Below are 14,412 nucleotides of genomic sequence, written 5' to 3'. Positions count from 1 at the left end.
AGCGTAACATTCTCCAGGAACTTCCCATCAACGGTAGGAAACAGTTTAGACTCATATACCTATTGGAGTATCAGGGAGCAGTTTAACCTCTTATACCGGTCGGAGGATTAAGAAGCAGTTTATACTCTTATACTTGTCGGAGTATTGAGAAGCAGTTTATACTCGTGTACTCTCAGTCAGCTCAGGACGAGCTTTTGCGAAGATTTGTGGAGCTCAAGCAAGGAGGGCGAACAGTTGATGAGTACGAGGCCGAGTTTTCTTCTCTGAGCCGATATGCTCCCCACTTGGTGACAGACCCTACTATCAGGAGGCATCAGTTTCAGAAGGGTCTGGATAAGTATATCAGGTTTGCTCTAGCTGGTAAAACACTTGCGACCTACGACGCCGTGTTGGATGCAACACACGAGATCAAGAGCGTTCAGAAGGAACCTGAAGACCCGCACGTGATTCAGAGCAAAACACCAGTAGCCCCAGCCCGAGATGACGAGCGTCCACCTTCGAGGCAGCAGCAGAATCCGCAACGACAGCAGTTTTCTCAGCGCCAGCCACTTCGTCCTGTGCATCCCTATCAGCACCCTGGAGTGCAGGCCCGCGACCAGTCTTCAGTAAAGTGTTCTTATTGTGGCCACACTGGACATACCCAGCAGGAGTGCCGTAGGCGACTTCGTCAGTGCTACGCATGTGGATCCCCCGACCATGTCAGCCGGGACTGTCCGCAGCGACAACATGTCCGCTTGCCCCCACCTCCAGTTCAAGCAGTTCTTCCAGCTCCACCTCAGTCAGCCTCAGCAACTCCAGCTCAACACAGACCTTACCCTCGAGCAAGACCACCTCCTCCACAGCAGCATGTTTATCAGGAAGCGCGAAGGCAGCAACCACCGCGTCATACGTTTATGATGTCAGCTGCGGAAGCTAAGACGAACGACCATGCTATTACCGGTAAGAGTTGTTCTTTTAGCTTTGTTTGTATGTAATTTTCCTTATTAGTATTGCTTGATGATATTATAGTAGGATTTGTTTATGCGTACTAGTTTAGATGTATTTTACCTCCTGTAATAAGTAAGGTTCTTGTTTCTTTCATTCTTGCTTTATCACCCTTGACCTTGGAGCTTCTCATTGTTTCTTGTCTCGTTGATTTGCGAGTACCAACTCTCGTTTCATATCTCTGTCCTTGGGTTTAATTCCGAGGACGGAATTTGTTCTAAGGGGGGTAGGATGTAACAACCGTAATTTTTGATATGTACTTAAATAAAATTTTCTAGTATTTAAAATATTAGATCCTATTTTATCAATATTTTCCTAATTTTTTGGAAATTCCTGAGCTTTCGAACTAAATAAATAGATAAATAAATAAAATATATAGTCCTGTATTTATTAGTTCTATTAAATATTAATTTATAGTTATCGTGAATATTTTTAAATAATTATTTGGTTATTGATATCATTAATAATCTTATTATTGTTGATGTAAACCTGAGCATAGTACAATAGCATATAAATATAAATATAAAGATATTTGGTTGCTAATAATTATTTAATATTATTTATTAATATAATGTTATTTTGAATATTATGTAATATATTCCATAATCTTTTCTATTCCCTTAATTTTCTCTCATTTGAATTATTTCCTAATCCCTCCCAAATCAATTTCTAATCAACTTTTAAACTCATTCCTTTTTAATTCCGAAACTTTCTCTCTCTCCATATATTTTGTCAACCTTCCCCGTATCTAAATCCTATCATTTTTTTATGCACAAAATCCTTGCTATCTCTCAAATCTCAAATTTTTCCCATAATCAAATCTTTTCTCTCTCTCAATCACAACAAATCTTATCATACCCGTACTCTCCTATCAAATATATACCTATAATATTTAACCTACAACCTACCTCACCCCTACCCTCTTTTCTCGTGTGAACCAACCTCCAAAAAAAAACCCTCTTCTTCTTCTTCCTCCTCAAGCAACGCCGACCAACACCACCCCCAGACCCGCACCCATCTCCTCCACCTTCTTCCACCACCGCCATCTCCTCCGGCCGCCTTCGAACCCGCCACCAAAGCCCAGCCGAGCTCCCCCTCGTCCCCGCTCACCTGCTCATCCGTCGGCCTCCCCTCCGCTTCCCCAACCTCGCCCACGACCACGCCACCAAGCCGCCACCAAGTCCCCGCTCGCCTTCAGCCCTGACCGCCGCCGCCTGCACCCGAACTTCTCCCTGACCTCCGCTTGAGTCCCTCTCCCTCCGCCGAGTTCGCCGCCCCACCCTCTGCCCGAACCCACCGCCGTTGTCCCGTCCAGGCAGCCGCCTTCCCCAGCGCTGCTCGACCACTTCGCCGCCCTGAGACACACCAGCCTGACCTCCTCTCTCCGGTCATCTCCCCGCCTCCAACACCATCAGCACCATCACCTCCGCCTCAGCCCCCTGAACCACCCCCTCCTCCGCTCGCCAAAGCCTCCTCCTGTTCCACCTCTCTCTGACCTCCCCTGCAGCGCCTCCAGCAGCTCCCCTCCATCTCCCCAGCTTCGCCACCGAACCCGACACCCCGAGCACCGCCGCGCCGCCTTGAACAGCCGCCAACCTCTGCAGCAGTCAGCCCCGACCACGAGCTCACCTTCGTCGCCTCGATCACCATCAGAAGGTCACTTGATTCGCCGTTTTGCTTCAGGCGCTTGTCGGCGTTAGATAATCCTCTTAGACTCGGATAACGATGTTCGTCGTCTTCTCTCTGTCTTAAGCTGTGTACGGACACCTATAGGCATTTTTAGACGTCTACATACTTCTCAATGGGCCAAAATACCCACGAGTCAAACACCTATTGTCTTTTTGGCTTTGTTAACAGCTAGCTACAGATCCAAAAGGCTAAAAGAATAGCTAGACTAACCAAATAATATATCACGGGCTGGACGGGTCGGGCATGGGCCAAATCAATGTGAGCTGGGCCTACTTTTCTGACCCCCCGAATCTGGGGCCGGACCCGGCCCAGCCCATGACCCAGTATATTATGGGTCCGAGTCAGGCCCGACACACTATGTGCTAGGCCAGGTTGTGACCCATAACGGGCTGGGCTAGGTCAGCTCGCAGGTTTACCCGACCCACGCCCAACCTTTCACCTAACCTCCATTAAGGATCATCTCTCTAACTCACTTTATTTGAAAATTAATTATTAGAGCAAAACCATAGAAAAAACTTGACTTAAAAGTGACTTTAGATCGTTACTTGCAATGAAAAACCCTTTAAATGTTTTCTACATATAAATTAAAAAGTAAAGACAATATCTATAGAATGACCATATTTTAAAAGCAGTTTCAATGGAAAACCCTAAGGCTGTGTTTGGCAAGGGGTTAAATGAAGGGTTAAGAGGGTTTATCCCTTCATTAACCTGCCAAACAGAAAAAAAGACCCACGGGTTAACTAACCCTCACGTGAGCCCAAAATTTCATTTATTCCGTGGATTGAAGGGTTAACAATTCCTCGTGGATAGGCAGAACAAGACTTGTTCCGCCTTCTCACGCGAGGGTAGGCGGGGAATTTATTTCATCTGGATCTCGGCAGCGGAATGGGGAACTAGGCAGCGGAATTTTGACAGCACCCCCTCTCTTTCCTCACCCTCACAAAATTCATCGAGCCACTCCCGTTCAGGTTGCCCCCTTCTCCTTCCTCGAGGTCTCCGGCCGATCCAATGGATTGATCCGAAGAAGAGCTCTTGCCTGATTGACATATGATCCTTCTCCAAATATAACTGTCACGGTGATGTAGCATCGCGCTCTACATTCTCATGGTGATGTCTCTGGGGATCCAGGGCTGGGGAGAGCTCCGACGAGGCGACGGCCGGCTCCGGGGACCTCGGTGAGGTTCAGGCCGATGGATCTAATGAGGAGGTTGGAGGAGAACGGGAGGAGGCTGGATCGGCTGAGATCCGAGGCGAGAGTTAGGGTTCGGCCGCCGAGATTAGCTGTTGTGAGTTTTCGTGTTTCTGTTCTTGAGATTTTTCTTGAATTTGTTGATGAGAATGTGTGTGACGATTATTCATTGCTGTTGTTCGAACTGAGATGCTATAGCTAACTTCAAGATATTGTGCACTAGTATTAGCTAACTTTTGATCTTGAAGATACTGTGAATGTTGTTCAATTTTGGTGTGTTCATTAGTAGAATTTTTGAATTCTGAGATTCTTTGTTGAATAATTATTTTCTTTAATAGAATTTATAATTTTGCAAGCTATGTGAACAGTGCAGGATCCTGTTAGATAAGTTTTGGTGAAGTTTCTGTAGGCTAAAAAAGCTATGAGAACACATGTTGTTCAGAGTGGAATACAGCAATGGAGTAGCTTACAGGATGGTCAAGAAGGGAAATGATCTGTAAGCTTCTTGTGGGAGAGATTTTTGGCAGTTGATGTAGGCTAAAAGGACCAGATGCTCTGACAAAATTCACGATTGTCATACACAATGCAATCGAGGGTCTGGACCAGATTCTTGAGCTTCTGCCTGATCATGCATGTCCGGTGAATGATGGACTCTACAAAGCTTTCAATATCTTTTTGAAAGTAACAACTTCTTGAAAACTTTTGTCGTCATTTGACTAGACTATCAAAATTTACCCTGGAAAAATATGAGGAAAAGCTAACCACATATTTCACTTTCAGGTTCATCCGAACATAAAAGAATCAGAGAGATATCGGCTGTGCAAGACCGTCAACTATCAAAAACTATCACAAGAAGCATTCAGCCACGCTGCTCAGAACGAACGATTGCCTATTCAAATGGCAGTACAAGTTCTGTACTTCGAGCAGATCAGGCTTCGAAATGCAATGAACGGAAACCAAGATCAGCTCTTCTTCGGATCAATCCATGGCCAGTATCCTCAAAGATCAGGGAACGGATCAATCTCACCGCGTGATAACTATGCTTCAGTCAGAAGAGAGAACGGAGAGTTGAAGCTTGAGGTTGAAAGAATTGAGGATGAGGCTCACAAATTTGGAGAAGGATCATGTACAATCAAGCAAGAGCTTGTAAAAAGCAAATCCTGCAAATAAACTGCTGAAGTCGTTCACGAAGAAGCTCAGCAAGTTGAATTCATTTTTTCGGATGAGAGATGTGAAGCCAATAAATCTGAAGGCTATTTTAGATGCTCGATTTCTGTTTTAGAGAAGGCGACGACACTCTATTTCTTGAGAAATGTAGATTTTGTGCATGTCGTCGTTTCTTCTGTGTGTAAAAATTTGTGATTGTGTTGATTTGATCAATGTTTTGTGATGAGATTGGCTCACATATTTATCTGTCTTGTGTTGTTTTGGAATCTGATTCATGAGAAAGTATTTGTATATAAACCAAAAGTGTTTGTGCGATTTTTTAAATTTTTAGAAAGGGCGAAAGTGGTATTTTTAAAAAGAATAATGAGATTAATCTCCTTAGCCGTTCTTCATTTGCCAAACACAAAAGACTTAACACTTTGTCTTAATTATCAAATCCAAACGGAATAAGAATATTTTTAACCCTTCACGATGGATTAACTAAGTTAACCCTTCTCCTTAATCTCTCTTCCTTAACCCTTTGCCAAACACAGCCTAAGAAAATTTATGGCAGTTGAAATTTACACAAATCTTCATGCGCTTGTATGTTTTTTGCTGTGCTAACATTCTTTGAGAAAACACGTCTTTCTTAGTTGGGGAATGCTATTTTGACAGCACCGCCATCTTTTTAATTGCGTCCCCTTTTACCAGATTCTATAAATATCTTTACTTATATTCCTCTCTTTCATCTTCAACGCTAGAAAACTGTGTCTTCCCTTCTACAAAATAAGGACCCACTGACATTTCTCCGAGCTGCCATAGCAAAACCATGGGTATATGTGCGTCGGTGCTGAGGCAGAAAAAGGCGGCAGAGTTTAAACTCTGCACGGATTTGGCCGCCGTGGAGTACCAAAAGGGGAATATGGCCGTGCAATTGGGACTTTACGACGAGGCCATCGTTCGTTATCGAAACATGGAGAGTCTTTTGCTCAAGGCCTATTCTTGTACAACTACGCTTCCCTTTCTCTCCTGGTATTGTAAATGTTTGAGTCTATTCCTTTTTTCTATTTTAGTACCTTTTTATGTTGCTTGTTGTTAATTGTAGGAGTGAGCAGAATCAAGTGAAGGCTCTTCAGGACCAGATAGTGATAGTATTGGCAAGTGTCTCGGAGATGTTGCAGTTGTTATATCGGCGACCAGCAGGAGGCGTGGCACCAATGAAGGTATGGATAGATTATTTTGGTCAAAAAATTTTGTACGTTAGTTAGAATAGAAAATTATAAACCTCAACCCTCACCACAACTTCGAAGTTTTGGTGCAGTGGCAGGGTTTTTAACATGGTATCACATCAACCCAGGGTACGTAGAATTTTACTGGGCACAAATTTAATACGGATTTTAAAAAATTCATTACTGCTACATGGATTCGTATTTCAGCCTATAAAAAGGACACGCTCAACCTGTTGGGAGCACGTTAGCGTAGAAAATTATAAACCTGTCTTCACCAAATCAACTTGTTAATTTGAAGTTCCTACTCGATTGTTGATGTTTATCTTTTGTTTTTATCAGTTGCCACCAAACATTAATATCAACCACAACGGAGGAGGAGGCGGAGGAGGTGGTGGCGGGGGTAATGGAGGAGATGGTAGCATACAAATGGTTTATATGCACAACTCCTATAACTTCTACGTGAACTGAGACAATATCTAATCCTCTTGATAGAAGAGGATGAACATTAAATTCTTCGTTTTCAGGTTGTATTTTGTGTCCTATTATATATTTGTGTGTACTTTGGCTTGCCATCTTGATGGGAATAAATGGAAGTTTTGGCTTTTATTTTCTTTCTTTTATATAGTTTATCAATTGTATGTCTTTTATATGGTAAACTGTCATATTGTTCTATTTACCTCAATGTTTTCTTTTTGCCTTTGTGCACGTGCGTTTTTGAAAATATTTGATGCTTCTCCTCGCTGCTCTCTATTTACTCCAATTTGTATGATATATGTTAGGCTAAGCCTAGAGAACATGACTTGTGCGTTTGTAAGATTTACATAACTTAATTTGGTTCACTTTTAAGGATATGAATCCGGCCAGATGAGGGAGAAAAATTACTGTTGCAGATCGCCGATGATAAAGAATAAAAGTAAAAACTACATATAAATGAACTTAAAGACACTGAGATTTTAAAGTTAAGGGAAAAATGCTTCCAGCCCTCAAAACCAAAGAAAACATGCTCCCCCAAAGACTTTTTCAACGGGCTCTTTGCCCCCAAAAACTCGCGCGGTTTTCTTCTAGTTCCCAAATCCCTTTGTTTCCTTTTTTTATTTGTGTGGAGGAGAGAGCTGGACCCCGCCACCTCCCCCCATCTGGACCCTGCCAAGAGACCGCTCACGTCGGTTCCCCGCCACGGTCCCGTCTCCCACCGCCTCGGCACCATCCCAGTGGGCGAGGCCAGTGTGTTCATCGCGGCCTCAGCCGTCCACAGATCCGACGCGATCGAGGCGTGCTGGTTTGTGATCGAACGAGGTGAAGGCGTCGGTGTCGATCTGGAAGAATGAGGTTTACGAGAACGGGGAGTTTTGGAAGGAGAACAGAGAGTTCTTTTTGGGATTTTCTTAGTTTATTTATTTAGGTCCTAATAAGTATCATAAGTGAGGAGGGCTCTACTAAGATCAATTTTCCCTTTTAATTAAGTTCTTCCTAGTAAATCATGCCTTCAATTGTTTATTTGTTTATCGGTGTATACTGCAATCATTTTGGATCAATTATTTATTTTTGAGCATGAACTATGGACGAATGGTATAACGTACAAGGAAGTTCATTATCCAGCTTTTCTATATTCATAGTATTTCCCTTGCTCGTGGTGGATGTGTGGCCATGCTAAATGGTAATAGGCAAAGCAGAAGTACTTTTCTGTGTTCAAACTTCATTGACAAAAGTCTCTAATCTTAAAGTGTTAAATGAAAAAAGTCTCCAATCTTACGAATTTGGGTTCACGGAGCATTTTCCCTAATTTTAATAAAATTTTCAAAAGCCAAACGATTTACGCGTTGGTTGTTAAGGTTATGGGTTGCTTGTTAAGGTTACGCGTTTATTGTTAAGGTTATACGCGTCCGTTGTTAAGGTTACGGGTTACTTGTTAAGGCTATATGTGTTGGTTGTTAAGGTTACGGGTTGCTTGTTAAGGTTACGGTTAACCTTAACAAGCAACCCGTAACCTTAACAAGCAACCGATAACCTTTACAATCAATGCGTATAACCTTAACAACCAACGCGTATAACATTAACAACCTACGCGTAAACTTTACAAGCAACCCGTAACCTTAACAAGCAATCTGTAACCTTAACAATGAACACGTATAACCTTAACAATCGGCACGTATAACCTTAGCAACCAATGCGTAACCTTAAGAAGCAACCCGTAACCTTAAGAAGCAACACGTAACATTAACAATCAACGCGTATAACCTTAACAACCAATGCGTAACCCTAACAACCAATGTGTAACCTTAACAACCAACATGTAAATCGCTTGGCTTTTGAAAATTTCATTAACAAGCAACGCGTAACCTTAACAAACAACCCGTAACCTTAACAAGCAACCCGTAACCTTAACAATCAACGCATAACTTTAACAAGGAACCCGTAATCTTAACAACCAACACGTAAATCGTTTAGTTTTTGAAAATTTCATTAAAATTAGGGGGAAATGCTTCAAGCGAATAATATCAGCTCTAAGTTCGTTAATTTTCAAGTAAACCCATAGGAAAGCAAACACAAACTTTTTTTTCCTAGTAAAATCATGCCTTCTATTGCTTATTTGTTTATCGGTGTATACTGCAATCATTTTGGATCAATTATTTATTTTTGAGCATGAACTATGGACGAATGGTATAATGTACAAGGAAGTTCATTATCCAGCTTTTCTATATTCGAAGGTTGCCAGGATCGTCGGTGAAGGAACGATCAACGCGCTGGATCAATCGGCAGCGAAGGTTGGTTTTGGGGGCGGCGACAATGGCGGAGGAGGCGAGGATGGTAGGAGGAGGGTGGCGGCGGCGGTGTTGTGCGCAGCGAAAATTTCGGCAGCACATCCGGTGCGCAAGGTGCACAACAAGAGATTAGATCACAATGAAATTCTCGTTTCTCAAAGGAAACAAGAACCAAAAGCCAGATATCTCATCAAAGTGAGATATCAGCTCTTCCTCTCGTCAGCTCTAGGACTGCGTGTCGAGGGATCCTACAAGCTATTACAAATCACGGCAAGAACACAAATTTTACGTGGTTCGGCAAATAGCCTACGTCCACGAGGCCAGGAGGGGGAGATCTACTAATAGAGGGAGAGATACAATTGGGGTTTACAATCTCACAAATAAAACCCTCTCACAAACTCTCAGATCCCTCACACAAATATTCTCTCAAAGGGGATACACAAGGAAAAACAACAAAGCTTCTTGCTGATGATGCAGCCGGGTTTGGATTAGTTGATGGGGGTGAGATCGATTTGGTGAGCGACATCGACATTTGGGGTGAGTGTTTACACTCCCATTTGGGTCTTAGCAAGTGAGGCATTTGGTGTAGTCGGTGTAGGCTCAGTTTGATTGGTGAGTAGACACTATTTGGTTTGGATTGAGTGTTCGCACTCCCATTTGGGTCTTGACCTGTTGTGGATGGAGTCCGTTGTCATGAGTCCGTTGCCATGGCGTACTGGATGCAACAAGTGAGGCATTTGATGTGGTCAGTGTCGGCTCAGTTTTGGGAAAACTTCGCCGATGTGGAGAATTGTGAATCACGTGAAAAGGGACCACAAGTTGGGCCATGAGTTTAGCAAGCTACCACGTGATGTCAGGTGAATTGCCACAAGCTGAAGACGCGTTTTGTTTCAATGCGGGTTCGTTTCCGCATGCGTGATGGCCCACCCAAAATGAAAGCTAAGCTTTATAAATAAGCTGGTGTTTTTCATCCCTAGGTTTCGGTGAAAAAAGGAGGCAGAGGTGAGAAAAGATTGCAGGCGGCTGATTTGGGAGCGTGTGCAAGCATTTGTTTATTTTCGGGTGGGGATTCTTTTCGGCGTGCAGTACAGAGCGCAAGAAGCTTTGTTGTTTTTACCTGACATCACGTGGTAGCTTGCTAAACTCATGGCCCAACTTGAGGTCCCTTTTCACGTGATTCACAATTCTCCACCTCAGCGAAGTTTTCCCAAAACTGAGCCGACACTGACCACATCAAATGCCTCACTTGTTGCATCCAGTACGCCATGGCAACGGACTCATGACAACGGACTCCATCCACAACCGGTCAAGACCCAAATGGGAGTGTGAACACTCAATCCAAACCAAATAGTGTCTACTCACCAATCAAACTGAGCCTACACCGACTACACCAAATGCCTCACTTGCTAAGACCCAAATGGGAGTGTAAACACTCACCCCAAATGTCGATGTCGCTCACCAAATCGATCTCACCCCCATCAACTAATCCAAACCCGGCTACATCATAAAGACTGCCTACGTATCCTCTTGCCTAAGGAATCAAGTCAAACGTAGTTCACTCAAATGGCCGCTAATGACCTCAATCCAATAGAAGAGTTTGTAACACTTCTCCAACATCACGATCAAGTCTGCTGCTGATAGCACCTCCAATGGCCCTAAACTGAAACAATCCAAACACCTCCACCTGAGATGAACCAACGGCCATGTCTAGACTACATCTATCAGCTACACTCGAATCAATTAACCTATCATCTGCATCCAAATCAACATGATTCCTAATCTGTGTCACATCAGCTGGAATCCCAAATGATACAGTATGGTCTGAAGTTTCCACCCAACGTGGAGTAGCATCACTCTCCACCCGCTGCAATGTCCCAAAGATCTGATCACCACTCTCCACCTGCCGAGAGTCAAACGTGACATATCTGCTCAGAACAAAGTCAGAAGCCAATACCTGATAATCAAACACGCCTCTGAATTCCAAATGTGCTATCGGATCAAATCTCACATCCACGATGTGACCAAGTGTTGGGTAGCTAAACATCCGACGCAACCCAAAATCTGAAGCAGCTCCACCAGATTCAAAATCTCTACATGCAGCAGTCAACAACCTATACATAAGATGGCCCAAACATGTCGTAGCCTGCACACCAATGCCAATGCTCGACATCAAATGCTGATCCTCCTCCAGAAAGGAACAGCTCCCCAAATCTGTCATCTCATCACGTCGCCTCAAAGTTTCCACATCAATGAAGTGTCTCCTATTGCTGTGAGCTCGACACAAATGCAGATATAGGTCCCTCTTGTACCTTCCTCTAACATCAGACTGAAGTAGTTTCACCTTTCTGCCAATACACTTCCTCAATTTGTTGTGGGCTTCTAGGACTTCACACCAACGGGATTTGGTTGCAACCCACCAATGCCTAGAGCAATCCCCAACTGCGGAAACCACATACCTATTACCTCCCAACAATGCTCCCTTGGAAGGCCCCCGAATGCCTAAATGAACACCCCTCAGAAGACCCCTCGAATGATGGATAGAAGTGCCTAACTCCACATTGGTTTTCTTGCTCATACTAATGGGTTCACAGGACTTCAAACTGCAGGTCATAGCACTCCTCAACAACCTATGCACGGCATTACCAATCAAATAACCTAGCATCAAACAACGCCACAATCTAGCCGAATCTGATGAAGTCGTCATCTCCCTATCAATCGCCGTGCTTCCGAGCAAATAATACAAATTGCTCCTTCTGACGCCCTTCATCATAATCATGGACCCAAATGTGACAAACGTGCAACCTCCAAGGTCACTTTATAGCCAGATGCCACCAAAGCTCCTAGTGAAATGATGTTCTTCGACAACTGCGGAACAAACCTCACTTCATCCAACTCCTGAATCACTCCGTCATACATCCGAATACGAACGGTACCAATACCACCAATAGAGCATGCATGTCCATTACCCATGAGCACAACATCCTCTCTTTCCAACTTTTGAAAGCTGGAGAACCAATCCCTCCTAGGGCAAACGTGGTATGAAGCACCCGAATCCAACATCCACTCTGTACAGTTGGAAACACAAATTGACGGTAGTGCAGACAACGAATAGCCCGAAGAATCCGAATCTAAATTATTGCCACTAGTCTTGACAACATTCACCTCTGAAGCTTGTACAGCTTTCCCCTTATTCTTTTCGGCTCGATCTAACTTTGGGCATTCGGCTTTCCAATGTCCATCCTCTTTACAAAAGGCACACTGATTCCTACGAATCCCACGATGTGCACCTCTAGACTGCGACCTCTTGCTTCGGTTTGAACCACGGCCATGAACTACTAATGCATCTCCTGATGCCTTCTCGGAGAACTCATCCACACTCTTCCTCAACTCATAATTCACTAACGCTGAGGTCACCTCCTTGTAACTAACAGTAGTTCTTCCATTAATCATAGTTAGGACAAAAGTACCATAATCATCCTCGGGCAACGAACACAAAAGTAGCATCGCCTTGTCTTCATCCTCAACCATGATATCTACATTGGCCACATTTGAAAGTAGCTTTGTGAAGTTGTTAACATGCTCCCTAATGGAAACTCCCCTCTTCATCTTGAACTGGTAAAACCTCTTCTTCAAGTGAAGCCGATTCTCAATGCTCTTAGTAAGATACTTTTCATTGAGTGTTTCCCACATCTTCTTCGCCGACGTCTCGTTCATCACATCATAAATAAGATCCGGCGTCAAGCATGACCGAATAACTCCACACACCCTACTATTCATCTTCTTCCAAACCTTAGCTTCCATCTCGGCAGGTTTCTCTTGTAACTCAAGAGTCTCCTCCAAATTCTGAGCGTCCAAGGCGTCCATCACCTGACACCTCCACAATCCGAAGTTAATCTTGCTGTCAAACTTCGAAACATCAATCTTCATGTTATTGATGCTCAAACTATGTATCGTCTTCGTAAGAGACGATCCCGATGTTCTTGTTTCACCCATGTTGTCGATCTAATATTCAAATAGGAATCCTTTAGCGAATCCTTCAAACAAGCTCCCAAGTCCAACCCGGAGCTCTGATACCACTTGTTGTGCGCAGCGAAAATTTCGGCAGCACCTCCGGTGCGCAAGGTGCACAACAAGAGATTAGATCACAATGAAATTCTCGTTTCTCAAAGGAAACAAGAACCAAAAGCCAGATATCTCATCAAAGTGAGATATCAGCTCTTCCTCTCGTCAGCTCTAGGACTGCTTGTCGAGTGATCCTACAAGCTATTACAAATCACGGCAAGAACACAAATTTTACGTGGTTCGGCAAATAGCCTATGTCCACGGGGCAAGGAGGGGGAGATCTACTAATAGAGGGAGAGATACAATTGGGGTTTACAATCTCACAAATAAAACCCTCTCACAAACTCTCAGATCCCTCACACAAATATTCTCTCAAAGGGGATACACAAGGAAAAACAACAAAGCTTCTTGCGCTCTGTACTGCACGCCGAAAAGAATCCCCACCCGAAAATAAACAAATGCTTGCACACGCTCCCAGATCAGCCGCCTGCAATCTTTTCTCACCTCTGCCTCCTTTTTTCACCGAAACCTAGGGATGAAAAACACCAGCTTATTTATAAAGCTTAGCTTTCATTTCGGGTGGGCCATCACGCATGCGGTAACGAACCCGCATTGAAACAAAACGCGTCTTCAGCTTGTGGCAATTCACCTAACATCACGTGGTAGCTTGCTAAACTCATGGCCCAACTTGTGGTCCCGTTTCACGTGATTCACAGGCGGCGGGTGGAGAGGTAGGGGAAGGAGGAGGGAGAGCAGAGGGATTGCATGGTTAGAGAGAGAGAGAATGTGTATTATAATCTTTACTTGTGTAAAATTTTTGGGCTTTGTGTTTTGGGGGCTCAGTGAATAATTAGTTTACTTTTGGGGGCAAGAGCCCGTTGAAAAAGTCTTGGGGGGAGGGGGGAGGAGGGGGAGCACGTTTCTTTTGGTTTTGAGGGCTGAAAGCATTTTATCCTAAAGTTAAATACATATAGTTGTTTGGATTTACAGGTGCAGAAAAAAAAATACCTGGGTTTCAAAATAAAGCAACTTTAGATTTTAAAGGACAACTGCGTTAAATATTAAGGGGGTTATCTCAAAATTAGCTAATTTATTTGATGGTTCTTTGACATTTTTAAAATTAAGAGACGTTCAATCGGCCAAACTTAAGGGTATTTTGTGAAATTTACTCGCCATTTCTTTACTTTTTTTGGTTCCGCTAAGGCAAAGAGTGAGGCAAGACTCCTTAGATTAAAAAAAAGGAAAGAAAATGAAGTATAGGATGCGATACCTCGTTCAAAAAAAATCAAGTCCAGAGCTATATAAAAGCAATAGAGAAAAAGAAATTAGGCACATAAATGAAGGAGAGAGA

The 14,412-nt window shown here is 43.5% G+C and overlaps 1 protein-coding gene across 1 annotated transcript; it reads left to right on the top strand.

Moving 5' to 3' along the window:
- On the top strand, positions 5,793-6,705 carry LOC109823168. Its single transcript, XM_020389454.1, has 3 exons — positions 5,793-6,040; positions 6,114-6,231; positions 6,577-6,705. The coding sequence occupies exons 1-3, from the start codon at positions 5,838-5,840 to the stop codon at positions 6,703-6,705; spliced, it is 450 nt and encodes a 149-aa protein (XP_020245043.1). The 5' UTR covers positions 5,793-5,837.

Source organism: Asparagus officinalis, chromosome 9, assembly GCF_001876935.1.
Source record: "Asparagus officinalis chromosome 9, Aspof.V1, whole genome shotgun sequence".
Classification (NCBI taxonomy): Eukaryota; Viridiplantae; Streptophyta; class Magnoliopsida; order Asparagales; family Asparagaceae; genus Asparagus; species Asparagus officinalis.
The sequence above is the reverse complement of the archived record's forward strand: the minus strand, read 5'-3'. Positions and strand labels throughout refer to the sequence as shown.

Coding starts and splice junctions, on each gene's coding strand:
- LOC109823168 (XM_020389454.1), top strand. CDS start 5,838: ATGGGTATATGTGCGTCGGTGCTGAGGCAGAAAAAGGCGGCAGAGTTT. Junction 6,041..6,113: donor ACGCTTCCCTTTCTCTCCTG/GTATTGTAAATG, acceptor TGTTAATTGTAG/GAGTGAGCAGAATCAAGTGA. Junction 6,232..6,576: donor GAGGCGTGGCACCAATGAAG/GTATGGATAGAT, acceptor TGTTTTTATCAG/TTGCCACCAAACATTAATAT.